The following is a 20,771-nucleotide window of genomic DNA, read 5'->3' as shown; positions in this document are numbered from 1 at the left end:
TATATTTTCCCAGCATGCTGTGTTATAATACCTGGTGCTCTTGCTATCCAAATCATCATCATTATCCAGGAATATCCGTTTACTTGATGGATAAAAAAGAATCTTCGTCTTCTTCTAAACAGGTATAGTTACAGCCTATATTAGTATATCTTTTTGCACGACTCTCTCCCTCTCCCATTTTATTTGTTATTATTGTGTACGAGTTTAGATGATCTATCTTCAATGTATCAAGAATGTATAGCACATCAAAATACTAAGTAAACGAAGTAATCTTATATAGTCAAGCGATGCAAGACTACAGCTTGTGACGATAATGATGCAGAAGGAGAAAAACATGTGATCACGTGATGTGATCACGTGATGTGGCTTGCGATTCATGAGAGGTGTTAACACGTTATGTGAAGGGTAACGTAAAATATTGTAGAAATCATGAGGGGGAAAATCGAGTGAGTTACTCCAGTCTTTTTCTGCAGTGATTACACGTCCAAAAACTAACCGAGATAATGCGATTAGGTAAGGATTTGGAAAGCAGCTCATCTTGCAAGATTCACGAATATGTGGTCCTGTCCGGTTGGATCGCATCTAAACAACAAGCCGTCAAATAGAATTATCTTAATGAAAATGGCTTGGACTTCCTAATTACATACACCTCTCGATCTAATGCGCGCAAAGTGAAAAGTCCAACACGGTGTACGTGTTCGCCGGTCCGCGTTGTTAATTAGTGGCCGTTACTATGTGCGCCTTACGCGCGTCGCTAGGTTATGTCTTCTTCTGGGGGAAGTGTAAATAAAGACAGCTACGCGAAAGCCCTGCTCCAGCTCCCGAAGTTAGACTTCTGACGTTAGGAGATTCCAAACTCCAGACTCATGGGTAGATTAAAAGCTGAGAACTAAATCCATTAAAGTTTTCAATGGATGTGCTTGTGGCAATAATATCCATAATTTGAAATGTTCGCGACGATTTGCAGGAAGGTATTGGAGGACTAATTGGGTTGGGAAGGGGCGACAAAAAGAGCAAAAGGAGATTTAGAAGCTGATATCTGGAGGGATAGATTACATTGCTCATCCGTCACAACAGAGGCCCCTAACGGCCCGTTGACACGCCCGCACGGGCCCGCTGAAAAGTGAGCGAGCAAGAGGGGTAAACGGTTTACATGTCTCGGCCAAGCAACCGACCAGCACATCCAGGCGCATTAGTTGATTGGATTGGATTCTAAGTGGTGCTGAAAAATGTCCGCCGTGGTAGAAAATTGTATCATCGCGGCCGTAAAATAGAAGAAATGTAATAATCGGGCCGGGCAAGTGGGGTGGTAATCACCGGGTGAGAGAGAGAACCCAGATATAAGGTGACTAGTCGTCACTCCTAACCTTTCTAATTAGGTGCCGTGCGCGGTGAACGTGTGAAGGCAGCTTTTTAAGGTAAATCAACGCAGACTCCCCTATCTAAAGACGAGGAGAAATCTAAGTAAATCGTGCTTACTTCTGAATGCGGATATTAAATTTAGGGAGCGGAATTCCCGGTGGAGTGTGGGATTGGATTGCGAATTAAATCCTCTGGTAAATTAAATTCATTGCGAGTTTAGAACGACGGCTGGATGGAAGCGCTGGCAAACAAGGGCGCCTCTTACGACGGGCTCGATTTCAACTACTCGACGGATTAGAAATCTGTCTGAAGATTTATGTTTTTTATCATTATCATTGCTGTCATTTCAGTACCTCTGCATGAAATTGAGCAGAAAGTAAGACAAAGAAAATAAAAATGAGAGCGTCCATCTTTTCTAACTTACAATGTGGTGCGGTTAATATCGATGTTTGGTTTGATGTGAAAGCTGTTCACAGGTGGTTGCACCTTGCTATCACTTTACGCCCTCTAGAGACGAGAAGGTGCAAGGCCTGTGTTTGACAATAATGCTCCAACACAGCAAGAATAAAAATCACTCGCAAGACAGTTTATTCCATGACCGTCAAAAGTATTATTGGAAATTCATTCGTGATGAGAAGACAAACCAGCGGATACTATTACTGAACCAATAACACAGCAAAAACACGGGCGCGTCGCTGTGAGGTTAAAGACACGCAGAAGTGAGTGTTATCTTATTTGCGATAGGTGACGAACACGACTTGTATCACGTGACATAGCCCCTTCCCTAAAGTTGACAGAGCTGCTGCGATATTCCCGAAGCTCTCTTGAAACGTGCACCACACCGCCTTGTTTCTTTCACCTCTTTCTGTATGTTTGTTTTTGTTTTTCCTCTTTCTCCACTTCTGCAACATTTCCTCCCCCTCATCTCCTCTTTGTTCCTTTAGCACCATTCCATCTTGACAGAATGAGGAGAAATTTACTTTCCTTTCTTCAATCTCCATGATTGGATACCTCGGAGTCGTGACTTTGCTAAGATTGTCCTCATTTTGGGTTTGATGAGACGAGAAAGTTACGAGGGCTAATGTATTCTTGATTTGATCCGCACCTCCCGAAGAGCCGAAGAGTTGAAATTAAGACTTCCCCCCAGTCCCGGGGATGAGGTAAAATCACAGCTCTTCTTTCAATTCCTCATTGTGTGCGACCGCTTATATGCTGTCCATTACGAGGCTAGCTGACCCATTTATTTTATTCTAATGTTTATTCAATCATGTAAATGAATGCAGCGAGAGAGTAAATGTGTCATCATTGACCGTGCCAGACGTAAAAGAGTGACACCTGCATCATATAATTAGGAAAATCTATGAAGGGAACAAAATAATAACCCGATTCGTTATATCTTCTTTTCAAGCCGTATCATAGTAAAGTTCTTTAAATAAGACAACATTCGTTATATGCTCGATATTAAGCCCTCACAAGGTTAAGGGTTGGAGAGGGTTGATGTGTGTAGTCGTCGATCAAGGCTGTATGATTTTACTTCGAGCTTTAATACCAAAATGTTACTCACTAGTGTCATTCTATTGAAGGAAGGTCAGGGTATAAAGTTAACTAACCCCTTGGAGTAGAGAGTAAATATAGACTGCTGCAAATGGACAGACTGTCACCATAATTACCACAAAATATATTGATGTGGCAATTTTTTTTTTCGCAACTCATTGTACAAAGAACACTTTTTTTTGTTTCGCTTTTTGTGTTATTGTTGTTGTTTTAATAAAAAAAATATTTGTTATATAGGCGCCGTGAGATTGTATGATTTGCACTGGCTCAGTTTAGCAAGCAGGTAAGCAGATCTACATAATATTGAATAATATGAGAAATCAAATGCGTTGTATGAACGCATGTATAATGCAATAGGAGCATTTTCAGAAGATAAAATCACATTTTGTGTGTGTGTGTGTGTGTGTGTGTGTGTGGGGGGGGGGGGGGTTAAGGGCACATAGCTTTCGATGGATTATTTGAATCACCATTTTTTGTACCCCTCACACACTATACGAACGGCAAACTAACTTTCTTACTTGCACACTCTCAAAAACCCCAAAAATCTTTCTCAGTGTGAAAATGCGGAATACGGTCATAAATATAGTGAATTCAATTGGTTTGAATTCATTGGATCACACGAGTCCCATGAGATTACCACTGTCCTAGCTTAATTAACTCATTATTAGTCTTTTTGAAGTCGTTTGTTTACCCGATTCAATGGAGGAGGTAAGGTGAGCGCTCATTTTCCTGGCCATTCTGAACCACTGCGGTCCCACCAGCGTCGAGCCCATTTCCTCCCCGGCGAATCGGGCCTGGTTTGTCCCGCGAAGCTGGTGGTAATGGGTTCCGTTCGCAGCCGCCATCATGCGCAGGGAACAGAAAATAATTTCCGTTGCAGCAAGCGTTTTTTTTTCTTTCTCTCTCTCTCTCTTTCTCTCTTCTCCAACTCAAACTTGAGAACAACTTGAGAGCGCGTTGCTCTACTTCTTCCCAGAGACGGTTTTGATTTAACATTCTCATGTTTTATTTGTCCTGGGTGATTAGTCATCTCCAATCACCTAGCAAACAGTGTCTCGCATTTTTATCAACAGCTTCGGGCGATTATTACCAAGAGCATGCGTGTCTTGATATCATGAAAGACGTATTCAGCACCAGACTGTTATGCAATGTCTCCTGAATGGGCCTTAAAATTAATGTTCATAATCAAAATTCTATACATACACACATATTACGTACACACATACATACATGCATGCATTTACATACTGTACATGTTGCGCATACATTCATAATAACATAATAAATTATATAATTGCAACTGATTGACAAATTGTCCTTCATCGACGTAAGCAAGCACTGAATTGATCAGTGTTTTAGTAGTAGCCATGATAAAAAAAAAATCATGGGCGTACATACTCGAGCAGGATTCGAACCTACAACCTCCTGATCACCGGACAGGCGTCATCTCCACTAGACCACCGAGCTTTCGCCCGAGAGCAGGTTCGAATCCTGCTCGAGTATGTACGCCCATGATTTTTTTTATCATGGGTACTACTAAAACACTGATCACTTCAGTGCTTATTTGCATCGATGATGGGCAATTTGTCAATCAGTTGCAATGAAAAACATCTCGACCTAAGAATTTCATGAATTTGAACATACATAATGTTTATCGGTTTTGGTCTTTGTTGCTCTTATTTTTTTAAACCGAACTTCCAATTGAAAAATTGTGATTTCTACATGACACAATGCTGCTTTTCGGAAAACGATGGAATGTTAAAGGTTTTTCTTTTCTCAACACGAATCAAAGTGAATTAGAAGTATGAAACGTTAATACATAAACAGAGTGGAGGGGTCTGTTAGACAACGATAATGCTGACAAGGCTGGTTAGTGATGACAAAGAAAGAATTTTTGTAGTTAAATCATGTGGAATAGAAATGTGGACGCTAAACTTATTGTAGTCAATGAATTATAACTGCTGTTTCAAACCTTTGTTAAACGCTATGCAAACATTACAATCGTTATGATGGGGCCTGGTCGTGTATCTTTATCACGAGATACCAGGACGTCATGCGAAAGTTTAACCCCACCCACAATTTTGATAATGATTCGAGAACAAAAGCTGGGATATTGGGACATCCTACAATGTCCGAAGATATAATGTTTTCAGAAACAAACGAAAAAAAAAAAAAAAAGAAGCAACGCTCAGAAAGCACAGCCATAAGAGGGAAAAGGAGAAGTAGACGTGGTAGACAAGATGGAGGGGGAAAAATGAAGGAAATAAAAAAAGAAATTAGACTGAAGATATTAAATATATTACAAAAATTGAGCAGCATGGATTTTTATTATGTATATGCAAATATTAGGTTAAAGGAAGAAGAAAAGGAAGGCAAGAAAGGAAGGAGAATGGAAAGAAGAAACAAGCAAGAAAAATGCTACAAAATGAATGATAATGAAGATTAGGTGGAAGAAGGGTTTGGAAGTAGTGATGATGTACTAGTAAGCTGTAGCTGAATGGCAGGAGATCATCGTCGTCGAGTATTCGATAGGAGCTAACGACTCTTTGCTGTACTCCATACTGTGGAAGGGGGTATGAAACGCCTACCGTCTGTGTGAACAGCGGGTGTCGGCTTGTGCTACCGCCGCCGCGGCGCAGGGCAAGTGCCTTTTGTTTTCCTCGCCCGCCGGGTAGCGCCGGGTTAAGCGCTGATTACTCATTGGGTGGTGGTGCGAGGGTGCGAGCAAATACATGCTTGATATTTTCAAAGACGATAATGACAGCCGAAATCCGCAACGACTGACCTGCACCTTGTCGATGAGAGACTGGAAAAAAACACACAGCCACAACTTAATCCATTCCACGTGCTCAAAGAATAAAACTCTCAAATGACGTGTAATTGTTAAATTTCGTGCGAGGAATACTGCACCATGAATATTTTATTTCTTTTCTTTCGTAAGAAAAACACTCTCGCTCCTTTGAATCTCCGGGGAAAGAAATTCTGAGTAGACTGATATCATATTTCATGTTTCGTTCGTCTTGTATCATATTCGGTAGTGTATGACAATAGGTTACAATGTTTAACCCTATTTCCCCACGAAGTGATGCTCTTGTTCGTCTTTTGTTGTTATTGTTGATGAAAATATGAGAACGACGAAATACAAAAAAAAGGTGATATTTGTGAGTACATCGTTAGTAATATTATCCCAATCATTCAACAGGCAATATCATGTGATGATTTGGCGGTGTGGCTGAGCGTGTGCCTGCTTGCATGGGTCTAGCGTGTTATGGAAAGTGAGTGGTCAGTAATGAATATAGGTGATATTCCGCTTGTATGTGGCAAAAATGTATACATATGGTTATGATTACAAACAAAAGGGCTTTGATACCTTAGGGAAATTTTATTCTATGAATACTTTCTTCATATTTTACTACACTGTATGTGAGTTTAGGATTTTCAGCTATCGGCTTCGTTATGATTATACTCTATCTCTAAGGCAACCCTAAGAAAAACTCTGAAAAGAGCACACAATCATACATAATAACATGTATTCAAGCCCAACTTTACTTTCAGGATTTCATGGGGAAAAAAGCAGCAACAACCACGACGACGACGATGACAATAATAATAATAATAACAACAACAACAACAACAACAACAACAACAACAACAACAACAACAACAACAACAACAACAACAACAGCAACAACAATAACAACAACCTAGAAATATTCACACACGTAACTTGACGGTTATCACAGACGAATGAATGAAGATATCTTCTCACACTTGTGTAGATTAAGAAAAAAGAATATCAGACCTAGGCTTCAAACTTTGGTAAGATGACAGAGGTTTTAGGAATCGAAATTTGCTGAAGACTAAAGATTTGATAATTATTTGATCTTTGTTGCATCCATACAGGATAAACAGGCATTTTCTGTCATTCTGTTGTATTTTAAAGTTTGAACATATATATCTTTTTCCTCTGATTGTGTTGTACCTTCAAGTTGTCATGAGCTAACATCTTGCATTATAATGGTGACATAAAAAGTTTGTGTATTTCCTCGTTTTATGGAGATGGCTTGGAAAGATAGCTTAGCTCCTTGGTTAACATAATCAATTCTAAATGTCTTGAATAACAAATAAGAGATCAATAAAAGAACAGCCATCCACGCAAATAAAAAAAAAGACACGAAAAAAACCCCAACAAACCAATCTCTAATTAAAATGTCAAGCACTGCGATAAATTACTTAAGCCATGTTCTCTCCGCTTTCCCATTCTTCAAACACAGGTCCCAACCCGCCAACGATCCTGGGAAAGACACGACGCCCTCGCACGGCGTTCACCAGCCAGCAGCTCCTCGAGCTCGAGCAGCAGTTTAGGAAGAATAAGTACCTGTCGCGTCCCAAGCGATTCGAGGTGGCCACGTCACTCATGCTGACAGAAACTCAGGTGAGGAATGGTTGAGTGTCAGACCACGCCCACCTCACTCTGATTGCCCCACCTTCTTTTTGTGTTTGAGTGTGTTATGGGGGGAAAAATGAGCAGGCAAATAACACACAGACACAAAAACACCTATCATATCTTCTTTTTTTTTTAATCACAACTCCTTTACAGCAAAAAACACTGAACATCGGAACAGACCTTGCAAAGATAGAGTTCAGTATTTGCCTTTATGAAATGTGCTTCGATCAAACTTAAATATGGGCCTTTACAGAGAAAAAAAAATGAGCTGGTTGCACTCTCTAAGTGGTCTAAGTAAAGCTACATTTAATGTCAACTATAATTCATGATGCGAAAGAGCCTTATGACATCCTTTTTGTTCATATTATTTACTCGTCAATGGAAATCACTAAATCCTGTTCTTTCATTTTACAAAAAACATTCGTTAAAGCTACATCCAAAATGAAGAGTACAATCAATTGCATTGAACAAATTTCGTACAGGGCAACTCTAGGTTAACACATCAAGGCCAAATATTTTAGACTGAAGTGTTTCTAAACATTTTATATTTCGTCTCCGAGGCGATTCCTTTCTGCTAGTTCTAAAGTCATAGAAAGCATGATTTCCCTGGACATATTACTTTCGCAAAAGATGCCTCCCGTGACCATTTTTTTCCCTATAAATTGATTCGCCTAATCCTGGCAATAAACTAATGATTCTGGATGTAATCACCTTTTATTGCGCCAATTTCTCCTCGTCTGCTCCTCTCTCTTTATCTCTCTTTTACCCTCTACATCCTCCTCTACCACATCATCCAGTGATGAATATTCTTTAATCCGATCGCGTGTGGGGAATAAAGCCAGAACAGAAGATATTGCTCGGGAATTATATTTATTACGGGACGGAGAGTCCAAACAACCCCGGGGGAAGATTTGTCAGCTATTTTCCCCCATTTCAATTCCCCAAGCCCCCCTTTCCGCTCTCTCAACTCCTAACCTGCGTAGTGAAAGAAATGAAGTTGAAAGCTCATTTTGGCTGGTGATTTTGTGTTTTGGGGGAAAATCTACTTCCGATTTCTTAGCTCATATAGGAGGGAGTGGGAGAATAGGAACATATAGAGGCAGGAGAAGAGAAGAAGAGAAAGAAATGAGCGTAAAGGACTCTTCGAAAAGTCTCTGAAAGTAAATTGAAATGGTGGGTGAAGCGCTAGCCTCCAGCGAACAGCTGTTAATTTGATTATTATTGTTTCCTCTCACTTTGGCAGTGGAGAAATTAAATCATTGCTCGATGCGCGTCCCCGCAGAAAATATTATTAGCTGCGAAAAGATGAGATCTAATATGGGGTGCTGATTGGATGTTAGATACTGGAGACATTGGGAGAGAGGTCTAGTTCTTGTTTGAAGGGCAATTTAGAAAGGGGCTTCACAGGTAGAAGTCTTAACAGCTTCGAGAGATGATGAAATTTGCCTTGGGTTACTCTTTTTATTTGGTTACGCGGGCAAAACTGTTATCGATACCCTAACCGATTATTTGCCACGACTGCGACCGTGTGACTGTGATTACTGGACATATGCGTGCAAAAACACATTATCAGGTCTTTTCGATTGAAACTTCGTTGACTATCAAAACAGTGTGTTTTGTCGAACAATTCGAACGGGTGACGTTTTCACACGGGTAAAGGAGAAACAACACGTTTTGCAACTTGAAATAACTCTGTCTATTCAATTGTACCCATCTTAAAAGGAGAAAAATTGATTTTTCTCGTCAAATGTTTCAAAGGCTTTCTCCCTCTCTCACTTATAATTTGCCTGCATATTTTCATTCCTTACATCATAACAATCTTCGAATAGTTCCTCTTACTAGAGCAATTTGACACCTGTATCAAAACGCCTTTTCTGCTCTTGTGTGTTTCACTCGTTAAGTGTCTCTAGTTTATGAATTTGCAGCCCTTGATGTTCTGTAATGAATTTAGACGACGCAAGGAATTGCACGACCTGCAGTTTGCATTACAAGCTAAATACTAAAAAAAAAATAGACAAATGTAAATCTATGTTCAGAACGAGAAAGCAACGTCTTCTCCTTGCTCACTCAGGGAATGTAGGGTAGAGAATGTCTTATCAATGTAAGCAACTGATCGCTTCCTGTTTGAATGCAGGCGCTGCTTTATTAGTTTACTTTCTTATCAGAATTTTACTTATTCGATTTTCGCGATTTCGCAAGTGATAGCTTAATAAAATTGCCCATATCTTGGCTGGATGCTATGTTGCCGCTTTTCTATGTCACAGATATATCACGGAAAAACAGAATGCTCTTGATTTTCTTAATCTATTCTCTTTCTTTGTCGGTTTTCTTTTTGTGTTAGGTGAAAATCTGGTTCCAGAATCGACGAATGAAGTGGAAGCGAAGCAAGAAGGCGAAGGACCAACACACTCAGGATCGACAGCAGAATAAAGACAGCACCGAAACCAGCACGAAAATATCCGAGCCGTCCACGATCACAAACGAAGCGCAAGCCGAAGAAACGAACACTCTGCTGAAAAGCGATCACCTCCACTCGCTCTCCTCGAGCGACCACGAAATGAGCTTCGTGGACGACCTTCCGCTGGACGAGGCGGCCGACGAAGTGGACGATGAAGAGGATATCGAGGAGACCAGCCAAGATTTTAAGTCATCTTCGTTGTGCGCACCACGTGACCTCTCTCACGGTTTGTATCCGTCTGAAAGAATGACGTCATCACCGCCGAGGCTCATGAATGGACACATTTTGGAGACAGTGCACTAGTGCTAGACTGTACAGAAGACTCTGCTTAATGTTTATCCAAAGGAAATGATTGGATGACATCATTAAAGAGTGAGTTGTTGTTTGTTGTGACGACAATAAAGGGGTGATATCTTGTTCCCTGAGACTGAAGATTAAACACTTTCTATATGGCATTGAGACATCCTACTGGTAACTGACCCGGGTAACTGGCATGATAGCAGGGACATGCGCGTCGTCGGTCTATACGTGAAAGCAATCAACATTCACTAGGGGTGGACTAGGCGAATGCTTATTGGACTGCTCGTCAAATTCATCATCAACACGCCATTGAATATTTGAGCTTTCACCTCACTCGTCATATTTGTTTAAATTGATTCACTCCTTTTCCTTTCACCTTCCTCTCCTTCGTGTATTCTCACCACAATATACAGCTGTAGGCTACTACTGTTGCTGATACGACCTCGACTATACCATTACTGTAAGACAATAGCCACCAAACTTATTCAAATCTATCCTTTTGCAGCATTCCCGTTTGAAAATTTTGGTCAAGATTACTTAAGTTTATTATGAAACAAAAAAAAAAACGGGTTTATGATACAGACATAATTTGTGAATGAGATAAGGATAAAAGTAAAATTACGTCACCAGGACGCAGAAAAAAAAGAAAAGAAACCATGATATCATTGACAATTATAGTTTTAATTACTTCATTTTTGACGAAGATGCTTGTCAAGAATAATCTTAAATGCTGTTGATGTATTTATATTTATACACTCTGAAAACAAAGAGTAATTTTCCACATTTTTCTTAAGAGTGTTTAAAATAAGAAGGAATTACCAGTTACAACTTATTTCTTATAAATGCACTTCGAACAAATAGAGGAATAGACATAGAGTGTAAATTGAAGATGTGGTTAGTAGCGTTGATGATGTAAATAGTTGCAAACTGCACATCCTACCATCTTAACGTCTTTTTCAGTACTGAAAAAGTAAACGTGATATTGTCTGTGTTATAAACACCATGGTACTGGTAATGATGATTACAGTGGTATTCAGTACAATGCATGTTTCTTTGTCCGCTTTTGTAAATTGTGGTTTGTGAAGAAGTAATTTATGACAATGTTATAGAAATATTGTACAAAGATATCAAAAAATAAATTGGAGCAAAGAAAAGCTGACATACGTGAAGCAAATGGCATATTCGTCATCTCTGTCTGACGTCACCATCAAATGGCAACTAACAATAAAGTGAATGGCAGTGTGAGTGATGAGTACGATGGAAACCATGATCCTGGTGCTACTAATGCCATGTATATATATATATATATATATATATATATATATATATATATATATATATATATATATATATATATATATCATAGTAATTACATGTAGCATGATATTGGCTAATAAAATTATGGATGAATATGGAATAGCTTGTGGGTATGCCCTTACATGCATAATTACATAATTATTATTATTATATATATATACATATATATATATATATGAGACATGAGAAAGGAAGGAGAAAACGGTACGTAGCTTTGAATCATTATTCCTCTCACTGTTCCTCCTTTTTTTTTTTTTGGAAAAGTACAAGCGTGTATATATATATATATATATATATATATATATATATATATATATATATATATGTGTGTATGTATATATTTATATATATATATATATATATATATATATATATATATATATATATATAGAGAGAGAGAGAGAGAGAGAGAGAGAGAGAGAGAGATTGAGATTGTAAACCAGTGTGCACAGTTTGTTTCCAGTTGGCGACACGATGCATAAACATCAGCTTGAAACAGATACTCTCCTAAATGAAATAAGCTAAATTGAATTAACCTAATCATTTTGTAGCAATGTCATTGCTTTACAAAGGCTTTTTTTTTAATCGATGCTGCTCTGAAGAAGACCCAAATTTTGAGGGGATCCATAGTCAAGTAAAATCAACGATTGTATAACAGCATCAGCGACGGAGAAACACACACACACACACACACTTTTGTTTGTTGGTTTCTATGACTACGAAATTCTGAACGCTGAAATATATTGTTGAAGACATATTCTCCTCTGATTTGATGGTACAAAGGAATGCAGCACATAAATATTCATGAGATATCACAAATCACAGATAGTTAGTGCAATTGCAATGACCATATACATACAATTCAATCACAACTGATCACCTGCCACATGCACTCATGCCAACCAAGGTATAAAAGCTAAAATACGACATAAATAATTCATGTTCTTATTTTTTTTTCAGTAAATGATAGAGGCAAAATTTATCGGTTACGATTTGTTGTGTTTTGTAGCAGTGAGGGAACTTTTTGACTACATATATACATGTATGAGCAAGGCTGATTACACACGAATTCAATGTTTTATAAAACATTCAATTACATATATGGCAACGATTGTAACCTTTTTTTTAGAGGGACAAATGACGTATGGTCATATTCAAAGTGAAAATCTCCTGTTATCAATTTGACAGTGATGTAAAATAAACAAAACATACAAACTTCGGAAAAAGCGGGCAAAACAAGAAAAACATGAAATTGCGTGCGTGACACGTTTTCTCGAGACATCAACATGATTAATGTCGATCACAATAACATATCAAATTAGACATTGCCTAACCCGTCTATTGGGACAAACATAATGATAATGATTCGTATTAGTTTGTATATAGTTCAGCAACCATTATCACCTTTCCAAGGATATTAATACCCAAATTGCCATAAAACTCTAATTTTGATATGAGCGTGTGCAAATGGCGACTTGACAGATCACAATCATCACCTCACGTATAAAGCTATTATGATTATGTTACGTGACTGACCATTATGCTGAGATACATAGTAAACTTAAAGATTCTATTCATCTTCTTTTTTGTTTGAATATATGCATGATTTAACTCTACAATGCTACTCCGTCAAGACTTCATTTACAATGATACGGAAAGGTATTTGGTGTTTGTCTTTGATACGTTGACATCTACGTCAGATAACAAGAAAAGAAAAGACTTCATCACAAGAGTTGGCATGCCACTTCGGTCTGCTTATAGGACAAAATACACTTAATAGTGACCATTCTATTCTCCTTCTTGTGTTTCTTGTCACTTTGATCTCTCCAAACATCATCAGATCGTGAATAGAAACAAAACATTATGACGCAGAAACATGATGAAAGGGGAACGTGGGCTATTAACCTAGAAATATGTTCTTTGATCCGTTCCCTTGCATGTATTTAAATCACTCAATCCATTAAATCACAACCATATTTTCTACAGAAATATCACAGAAAAAAAATGATGTAGTAACAAGAATAAATGGGAAGCATAGGCTATGGACATTGTCCATGTTATTATTTTCCCCTTGAATATGGGTAATGAAATATTGATTAAAGAAGTTAATCTAATCAATATCCATTCGTTCTGTTAAAGTGATAGTCATTGTGTATGTCTGCGTTGTTTGTGTGCGTGTGTAGGTGTGTGTGTGTGTGTGTGTGTGTGTGTGTGTGTGCGTGTATGTGCGCGTGTGTGATGCATAATGCTGCTGTGTGCTGATACACTCACGGGTTTGTGAATGGTGTGCGTTTGTGATGTGGGAAGTATTCTACACGGACATGTACATTGTATATAGTGTGAAGGTCATGCCAATCCATTTCAATCACTGGTTTTTCTGTGAGCCAATGTCACTTGGCGATAGATTTAAAGTTCGACCCAACATCCGGAATGTCTCAACGATTTTGATGTAGGGATGAGAAGGATTCAAATTGATCAATAGTGTGTTGCCCCCAGATAAATGCCTGGATGACTTCTCAGAATATTGATTCGCAGGTCCAGTGTATCACTTTAAATGGCGCTAATAGTGCATCAGAAATTACTTAGATTTTCAGCGCGTGAGTGAAAAAAAAGAGAAACAAGTTAATTAAACTGCAGAGTACAGGCCGACCCGAAAAAGTATTATGCCCCCAGGTTGTGGGTGCGTTGCTAGTGCTGGATCGGTAACAATCGCGCTCAATTAAAATCTTAATTGATGAATCCCGCCTGACCGCAGGCACACAGCGCATGTGCGACCGAAAAGATTTTTACCTAATGCTGGAACTGCGTGGCAATGCTTCTTTCTTTATCATCAGACCAAATTTGATTCCACATCTAGAAGGTAATCATCACGTTTTGATAACTGCGAACTATCACACTAGTATCACAATTGCCCCGGCATCTACGACTGCCACGGTTTAAATATCAGTGCAAACTGGATTTCGCGCCCTCTTCTGATAACAAGAGCAAACGGCGATTCAGGGGAGAGAAAAAGTCAAGTGTTGGTTCATTGTGGCAGTTAAACCTGTTAATTAGTGTAATTATTATCTGGTGGGAGTCTAGACACGAAGCTGTTGAAATGTGATTTTGGCGACGTCGACTCGACAAAGTGTAACGATTAGTTCGGGAATTTCCTCGGTGCTCTTTGTCTGTTAATGCAAGGACTTAGTGTTAGATCGATTCAACGAGCTCGTTCACTATCGATCGACTTAATTAGCTCCTGATGAATCCGCTCTCCTGTTTAATTGGCTTAGATAAATACTTCACTGACTGGGGGAGTGATTTGCTGCATGAGGGTTTTACGGATTAAAATGGGTAAAACCTTTATTCGTGATCATGGTGTTTGAATGAAGGTAAAGTGATTGACGGAAAAAAAAAGTGCTTGTTGACGAGCAGTGTGGTTGATCAGTTTTGCAATGTGTATGTAACTATGTTAACGCATAAATAAATAAATGAAAAAAATATACATATTACTACACACACACACACACACACACACACACACACACACACACACACCGATAAGAATAATACCTCAAGTAGGAAGTTGTTAATGATTGAAATTCAAAACCATTGTTATATCCAGTCACATAATTTCACATTTTCCAGATATGATAACAAATCAATGTTATACAAAATATATCGTAAAGAATTATGCAATTATTATGTAATAAATTATATAACAAAGAATGTCGAAAGAACAAATATATATGAATTAGACTCAATATAAAAAAGAGGCTCACGTAGAAGACAAGATTATAGAGATGTGGGCCACTCGATTAATTGAACTTACTATAGAAAGCAAAGAAACGGAAGCACAAAGAGAAAAAAACACTGGCACACAATTACTCGGGGAAACAGAGATAGGACAGACAACTATACGGTACAGACACTGAAGGGGCAGTTCAGTGTCGCATTCGGCACTGGAGCAGTTTAAATAGAGTGAAGAGAAAGGACTTGTAGAGAGGGACCAAAGGTCCTCAGCATATATAGAACAATTGCAAGACACTGTCCAATGGCATGGGTATGGTAATTGATATCAAATGAATCATGCAAATAAGTCGCTAAAAACCCCAAAAACATAATTCAAATATCATGCTAGAAACAAATAAAATGTCTTTAAATTCAGCAGTCTTCAGCAAGATTTGAGGCATTTTTCTACAGATCTTCCAATAACTGATTGCACAAAACTAGGTCCCGTGTGAACAAAATGTATTCCGTGCGAGAATGATGCGGAGTAAAGGTTAACGGGATTACATATATAGTTTTGGTTGAGATGAAACTTGAGGTTTCCAACTTTGTGCGTGCGTGTGTGTGTGTGTGTGTGTGTGTGTGTGATCATGACAAAATAATGTGTAATGTATAAAGTATAAATGATTCCCTATGAAAACCTGCAAATATGTACATAAAACACTGCTTCTGTAAAACATTTTATTTCGAATACGTTATATAATTTATATTATTATTGAAACGACTTTCCTCGTCTGGACTACACGCCTATTGTCCTTTTTTTTTTTTACCAACACTTGTTCTTTAACTACTGACTATTTTGACTATATATTGGCAATGTTTATTATGTTCCTGATTGGTGAATAAATTTCGTTTCACTTCATTTTAAAATTCTTATGAAATATGAAAGAGCATAAAATTCTGAGAGGAATTCAAAGTTTATTTAATGAAAATTAGTTTTGATATGGCGATCCTAATAAAATATTAAAGAATCGCTTTGCTTTACTTTGTTTTTGGATATTTCGGCCATTTCAAAACCAATTTTCATGTATTCTATACATAATTTTTGAATAAGCTGGACCCTGTTTTATGAAGAGTTAAAATTGATTATATAGTTGATTTCAACTGTAAGTCTATGGCAGCCTGTGTGGTAAGGAAATTCAAAATCGATTTTATCTTTTGATAAAACGGGGCCCTGGTCTGTTTGTGAAGTATGGAAACTGAACACTACACGCATTAAAGGAACTATACAGACAGTCAGTGATTGCTGTCATGGATGGACCCACTCTTCTTCATTCGGACTACATCAGACAGAATCTGTAAGACACTGTGGAGACTGCTGCAGAGGACGCCACCATAAGACGAAATACATGTGAAACTCATCTTCTCCACTGATTCCTTGCAGGTATTGTTACACTCATATCTTACTAAATTACATGGAATATTTAACATTATATATATATATATATATATATATATATATATATATATATATATATATATATATATATATATATATATATATATATACATATATATATACACACATATATGAAAACAACGTCTCTCACGGAGTATTCATATTGAACTACTGTTGTGAATCAATACTTTCTTGGACTCCGAGCAGAAACCTATTGCTGTTATTCATATATATATATATATATATATATATATATATATATATATATATGTGTGTGTGTGTGTGTGTGTGTGTGTGTGTGTGTGTGTGTAATTGTAGTTATATATGTGGGTGTGTGTGTATGTCTGTGTCTGTGTGTGTTATATACGTTTACCAGTCATAGTAATATCTTTTTCCATATTTTGAACTCTGCCCAAGTCATCAGCGCCTACAATATACAACATTCTCTTTGAGATAGTGTATGTGTGGAGATGAGAGTTACTTCCGGGGCAGCGTGCCTCTTCTGTCTTGCATTTTCACAATAATAATTATGATAATCTAATAAACCTTATGACCCTCACTCATGGCAGATTAAGTGCAACTAATCAGTGCACGTCACTACTGAAACAATATAAACCAATAAACCCATAAATGCAAGGAAAATTCTTTTTGGGGGACGGGATCAGAATGATATCTATCTTGTCATCAAATTGGCCATCAATAATGTTTTATCGGAAGGAGATTTATGTTGGACTCACAACAGTCTTTCTTTAAATTTCATAACTTTCGACCTCGTATAATGCTTAGTTTAATATACCGAATCTTGACCACATCACACGAAGTGCGGTTAAGGGCAACAGCTTTTTAGCTTACAATTTGCTTTTAGTAATCAACCATGTTGTAAAAGTTTTACAATATGGTTGATTACCATTATGTAAACATGTATAAATTTACCAGTTTCAGTGGCGATGAGAAAAATCATTTTTTTTTCTTCATTATAATAGTGTGTGAGTTTGTGTGTGTATTATTTGTGCTTAATGGTTTGCATGTGTGCATATGAATTGATATTTATATGAAATACGTTTCTTTTTTCGAAATTGAGATGTAGCAGTTCCATTCGTCATATCTATATGATCCCGTATAAGCTTTGTTTTTGTTTCATTTCTTTGCTGTCATGCAGTATTATTTTCTCTCTTTCAGGCATTTCTTCTTTACGAGAAACCGCAAGATGCTTTATCAGATTCGCCGCCAAACTAAGAAGAAAAAGATGGCAAGCCTGTGGCAAAACAAAACAGAGCCTATGACACGACGAAATTATATGAAACAAGTATTACAAATGAATCTCACAATGTGATAGAGCTCAAATATTTCTCGCTTTGATGTTCCCGTGCTCGGAGAAAGTGTATCGCTCATCAGGCAACAGTGAGCCAAATCTTTCGAAAATTATTTTCCATTGACAAAGCAAAGCTGTAGAAACGTGCGCGAAGAAACGATGAAATGCAGCCGAGATTATGATCTTGCCCAAATACACTGAGCGTGAGACTGCATTGTGCGCAAGCAGTGCGGCCCAAAGCTGTGCAATGATATTTCTCACTTATATTGATAACGCAGATTCTCACATTTGATGACTTTAATTTTCGCCGTTGCCATGGCAATGGTTCAGTGGGAACACGTGCTTTCACCTTGACTGGAGACAGAGCATACTCACATTCAGTGTTATTATTCTACACACTTTTTCTAGCTTATTATGACCATTAGATACGGAAACTCATTCAGTCAGTTTCTTATAGAGTCCCAGTATGCGCATCATCGATTTTCTTTTTTTTTTTTCGAAACGACTCTCCAATACAATAACATTTTACCATCTTGGTCTGACACTATGATAATGCTTCATGAACGAATATTGTCATGAATGGTATATGGTCAAATTGCAGCAATTTGACCTTCAATATTTCATTGAAAACAGCTGTGTCATACCCTCTTTGTGATATTGACGACATCCATGCAATGAATTGGCGGTAGTTTTATAATAGCATTATCATTGACTCTTGAATATAATTCTGCCTGAAAGTGGAATAACAGATATAGCTGAATTGAAATAATCTTTACAATCATTTCTGGGCCAAGTCCAATGAAAAATACTCAATAAGAACTTGTACCAATGAGATTTGATGAGGTATCAAGAAGAAATATTACGAAAGCTAATTGACTGCTTAAATGACAGTAACTACCCACCCGCATTCCATCAATATTATAGTTTTAAATGTTATTCTTCTGATTTGCTTTGGGGTATTATTCAAATCTATCTAAATCTATAGACGGGGGGGGGGGGAAGCAGGGGGATTCGTACATCAAAAAATAGAATGTAGGGACCAAACTATGCATTGCATTGCCAATATCGTTTATAAATATGTTTGCTGCTGAATATAAGCCCTAAAAATTGACACCATGATCACTATGGATTCGTACATGCCCCTTCTTTGTCTAAGCTTTTGGATGCATTCTCGTTTAATTTGTTGGGTCTGCGATTCAGTAAAGAAAAGGACAGGAGTCATAAATTTGATCGAAAAAGATGAGACAAAACAAGTGAGATGAAAAAGAAAAGGAAACAGTTTTTGTTTTTTCTCTCTCACAAAGAGATTCCAACATTAGCTTAGCAGGCCAAAGGAGGTACTTGATGAAGAGGAATATAGAATATATTTTAGGAGAGCATTATTATTATCCTCCTTTGCCATATACCACTGTGGGCTCTTATGTAGAGCAATGGACGTTTTATTCATGCAGCATACATTGCAGTAGTGCTATAGCTTGCTACTGCCAAATGGCGTGTACCACGGTTATATCGCGGATCAGTAAATTCAGCTGCATTGGGTGTTAATCAGATCATAGTGGCGGAAAATGGGATCACTCCGCTCACCCATCCCGCCTATAAAATGCCATTCAACGATGGCATAATATCGGGGGAGATATGCAAATTATGGAAGATGTTGTTGGTCATTTAATTGCCCGGAGCCAAGAAGTCGTAATGACGAAATTAGATTTGAAGCTTCTTTCGCTAAGATGGTTTCGACACTTTTTGATAGCCGTGTAATCGACGGGCAGTTACTCTCAAATCCATTTTTTTTTTTCGAAACGGGGTGAAGGGGAAAGAGATTCAAAAGACTTGAGCAGCGCCGCTCTGAGATTAAGCGTATACAGCTTCGCCGGCTTGTTAGTCCTCACGTTCGCCGTAACTTCCCCGTTGAGTCTTGTGAACACATTGGCCTTGTATCGCTGGGTTGGTACAAGCGCGCCTCGGAAGAATCGCGTCACATTCGGTTTCACATTAAAACCCCTGCCTCACGCAAATTGGTCGGACATTATTGGATTACGCGCGGATTTGCTTTTAGAAGGAAGCGATATCCCAAAACTGCCGTCTTCGGGTCAATTAGGCAAATTGAAAAAAAAAAAAAGAGGAAGGAGGAAATAAAAATACGCTGGCAAAATATGAAGAGAAAGTAAAAAGTAGATCCCTGCCTTCCGTCATACACATTGAATGAAATCTTCGTTCGCGAAGCAAAGCCATACTATACTATATAATAAGTGAGAATTACCATTACACACACACACACACACACACACAGACGCACACACACACACACACAGACGCACGCACATAGGGGCTTGTTGTAGACGTGCGTGTGTGTGTGTGTGGCGGGGGGGGGGGGTGAGTGTGTGTTAAACACATTCCGGTGAAATATGGTTTCATGATGTTGATGTAACCAAGTGGGATGTAATGCATATGGCCTATATAGAGAATAATATATATTGTTCAGTTAGAAATGTTTAGTTGGTTCGACTTTGAATGATTTACTATCGCTGTGAATGTTAAAGAGAGAGATTATGGCAGTAAAATACTGCAAAATGATGTTGATTTTGTCTTCAACTACATTCATTTTTGTATTGTGTACTCAGAACAGATTGTTTGTATAATCACAATGTAGATTTGAGAATGAAATCAATAAAGATCAAGGGGGAAAGTGTTTTGGTGTGTGTGTGTAGGTTGTTGATGTGTATATAAGCGGTAAGTGTAAATATACATGCATTTCCTTCTTTTTTTTATTTGACAGCTCGGAAGATACCATCATTACTTTTGTTGAAGTCTATCTTAACTCAGTTTTTAAGTAAGGACAAACTTTAAAACTAAC

General features: G+C 38.0%; 1 protein-coding gene across 1 annotated transcript in view; it reads left to right on the top strand.

Annotated features, from left to right (window-relative positions):
- LOC140237923 (uncharacterized) overlaps nt 1-10,124 on the top strand; it is a 35,867-nt gene extending 25,743 nt beyond the window's left edge. The window contains exons 2-3 of the mRNA XM_072317853.1: nt 7,191-7,351; nt 9,705-10,124. Of these exons, the coding sequence (XP_072173954.1) occupies nt 7,191-7,351; nt 9,705-10,124 (581 nt within the window). The remainder of the gene's footprint in view (nt 1-7,190; nt 7,352-9,704) is intronic.
- Nucleotides 10,125-20,771: the final 10,647 nt, after the last annotated feature.

This window comes from Diadema setosum, chromosome 14 (assembly GCF_964275005.1).
Source record: "Diadema setosum chromosome 14, eeDiaSeto1, whole genome shotgun sequence".
Lineage (NCBI taxonomy): Eukaryota > Metazoa > Echinodermata > Echinoidea > Diadematoida > Diadematidae > Diadema > Diadema setosum.
The sequence above is the reverse complement of the archived record's forward strand: the minus strand, read 5'-3'. Positions and strand labels throughout refer to the sequence as shown.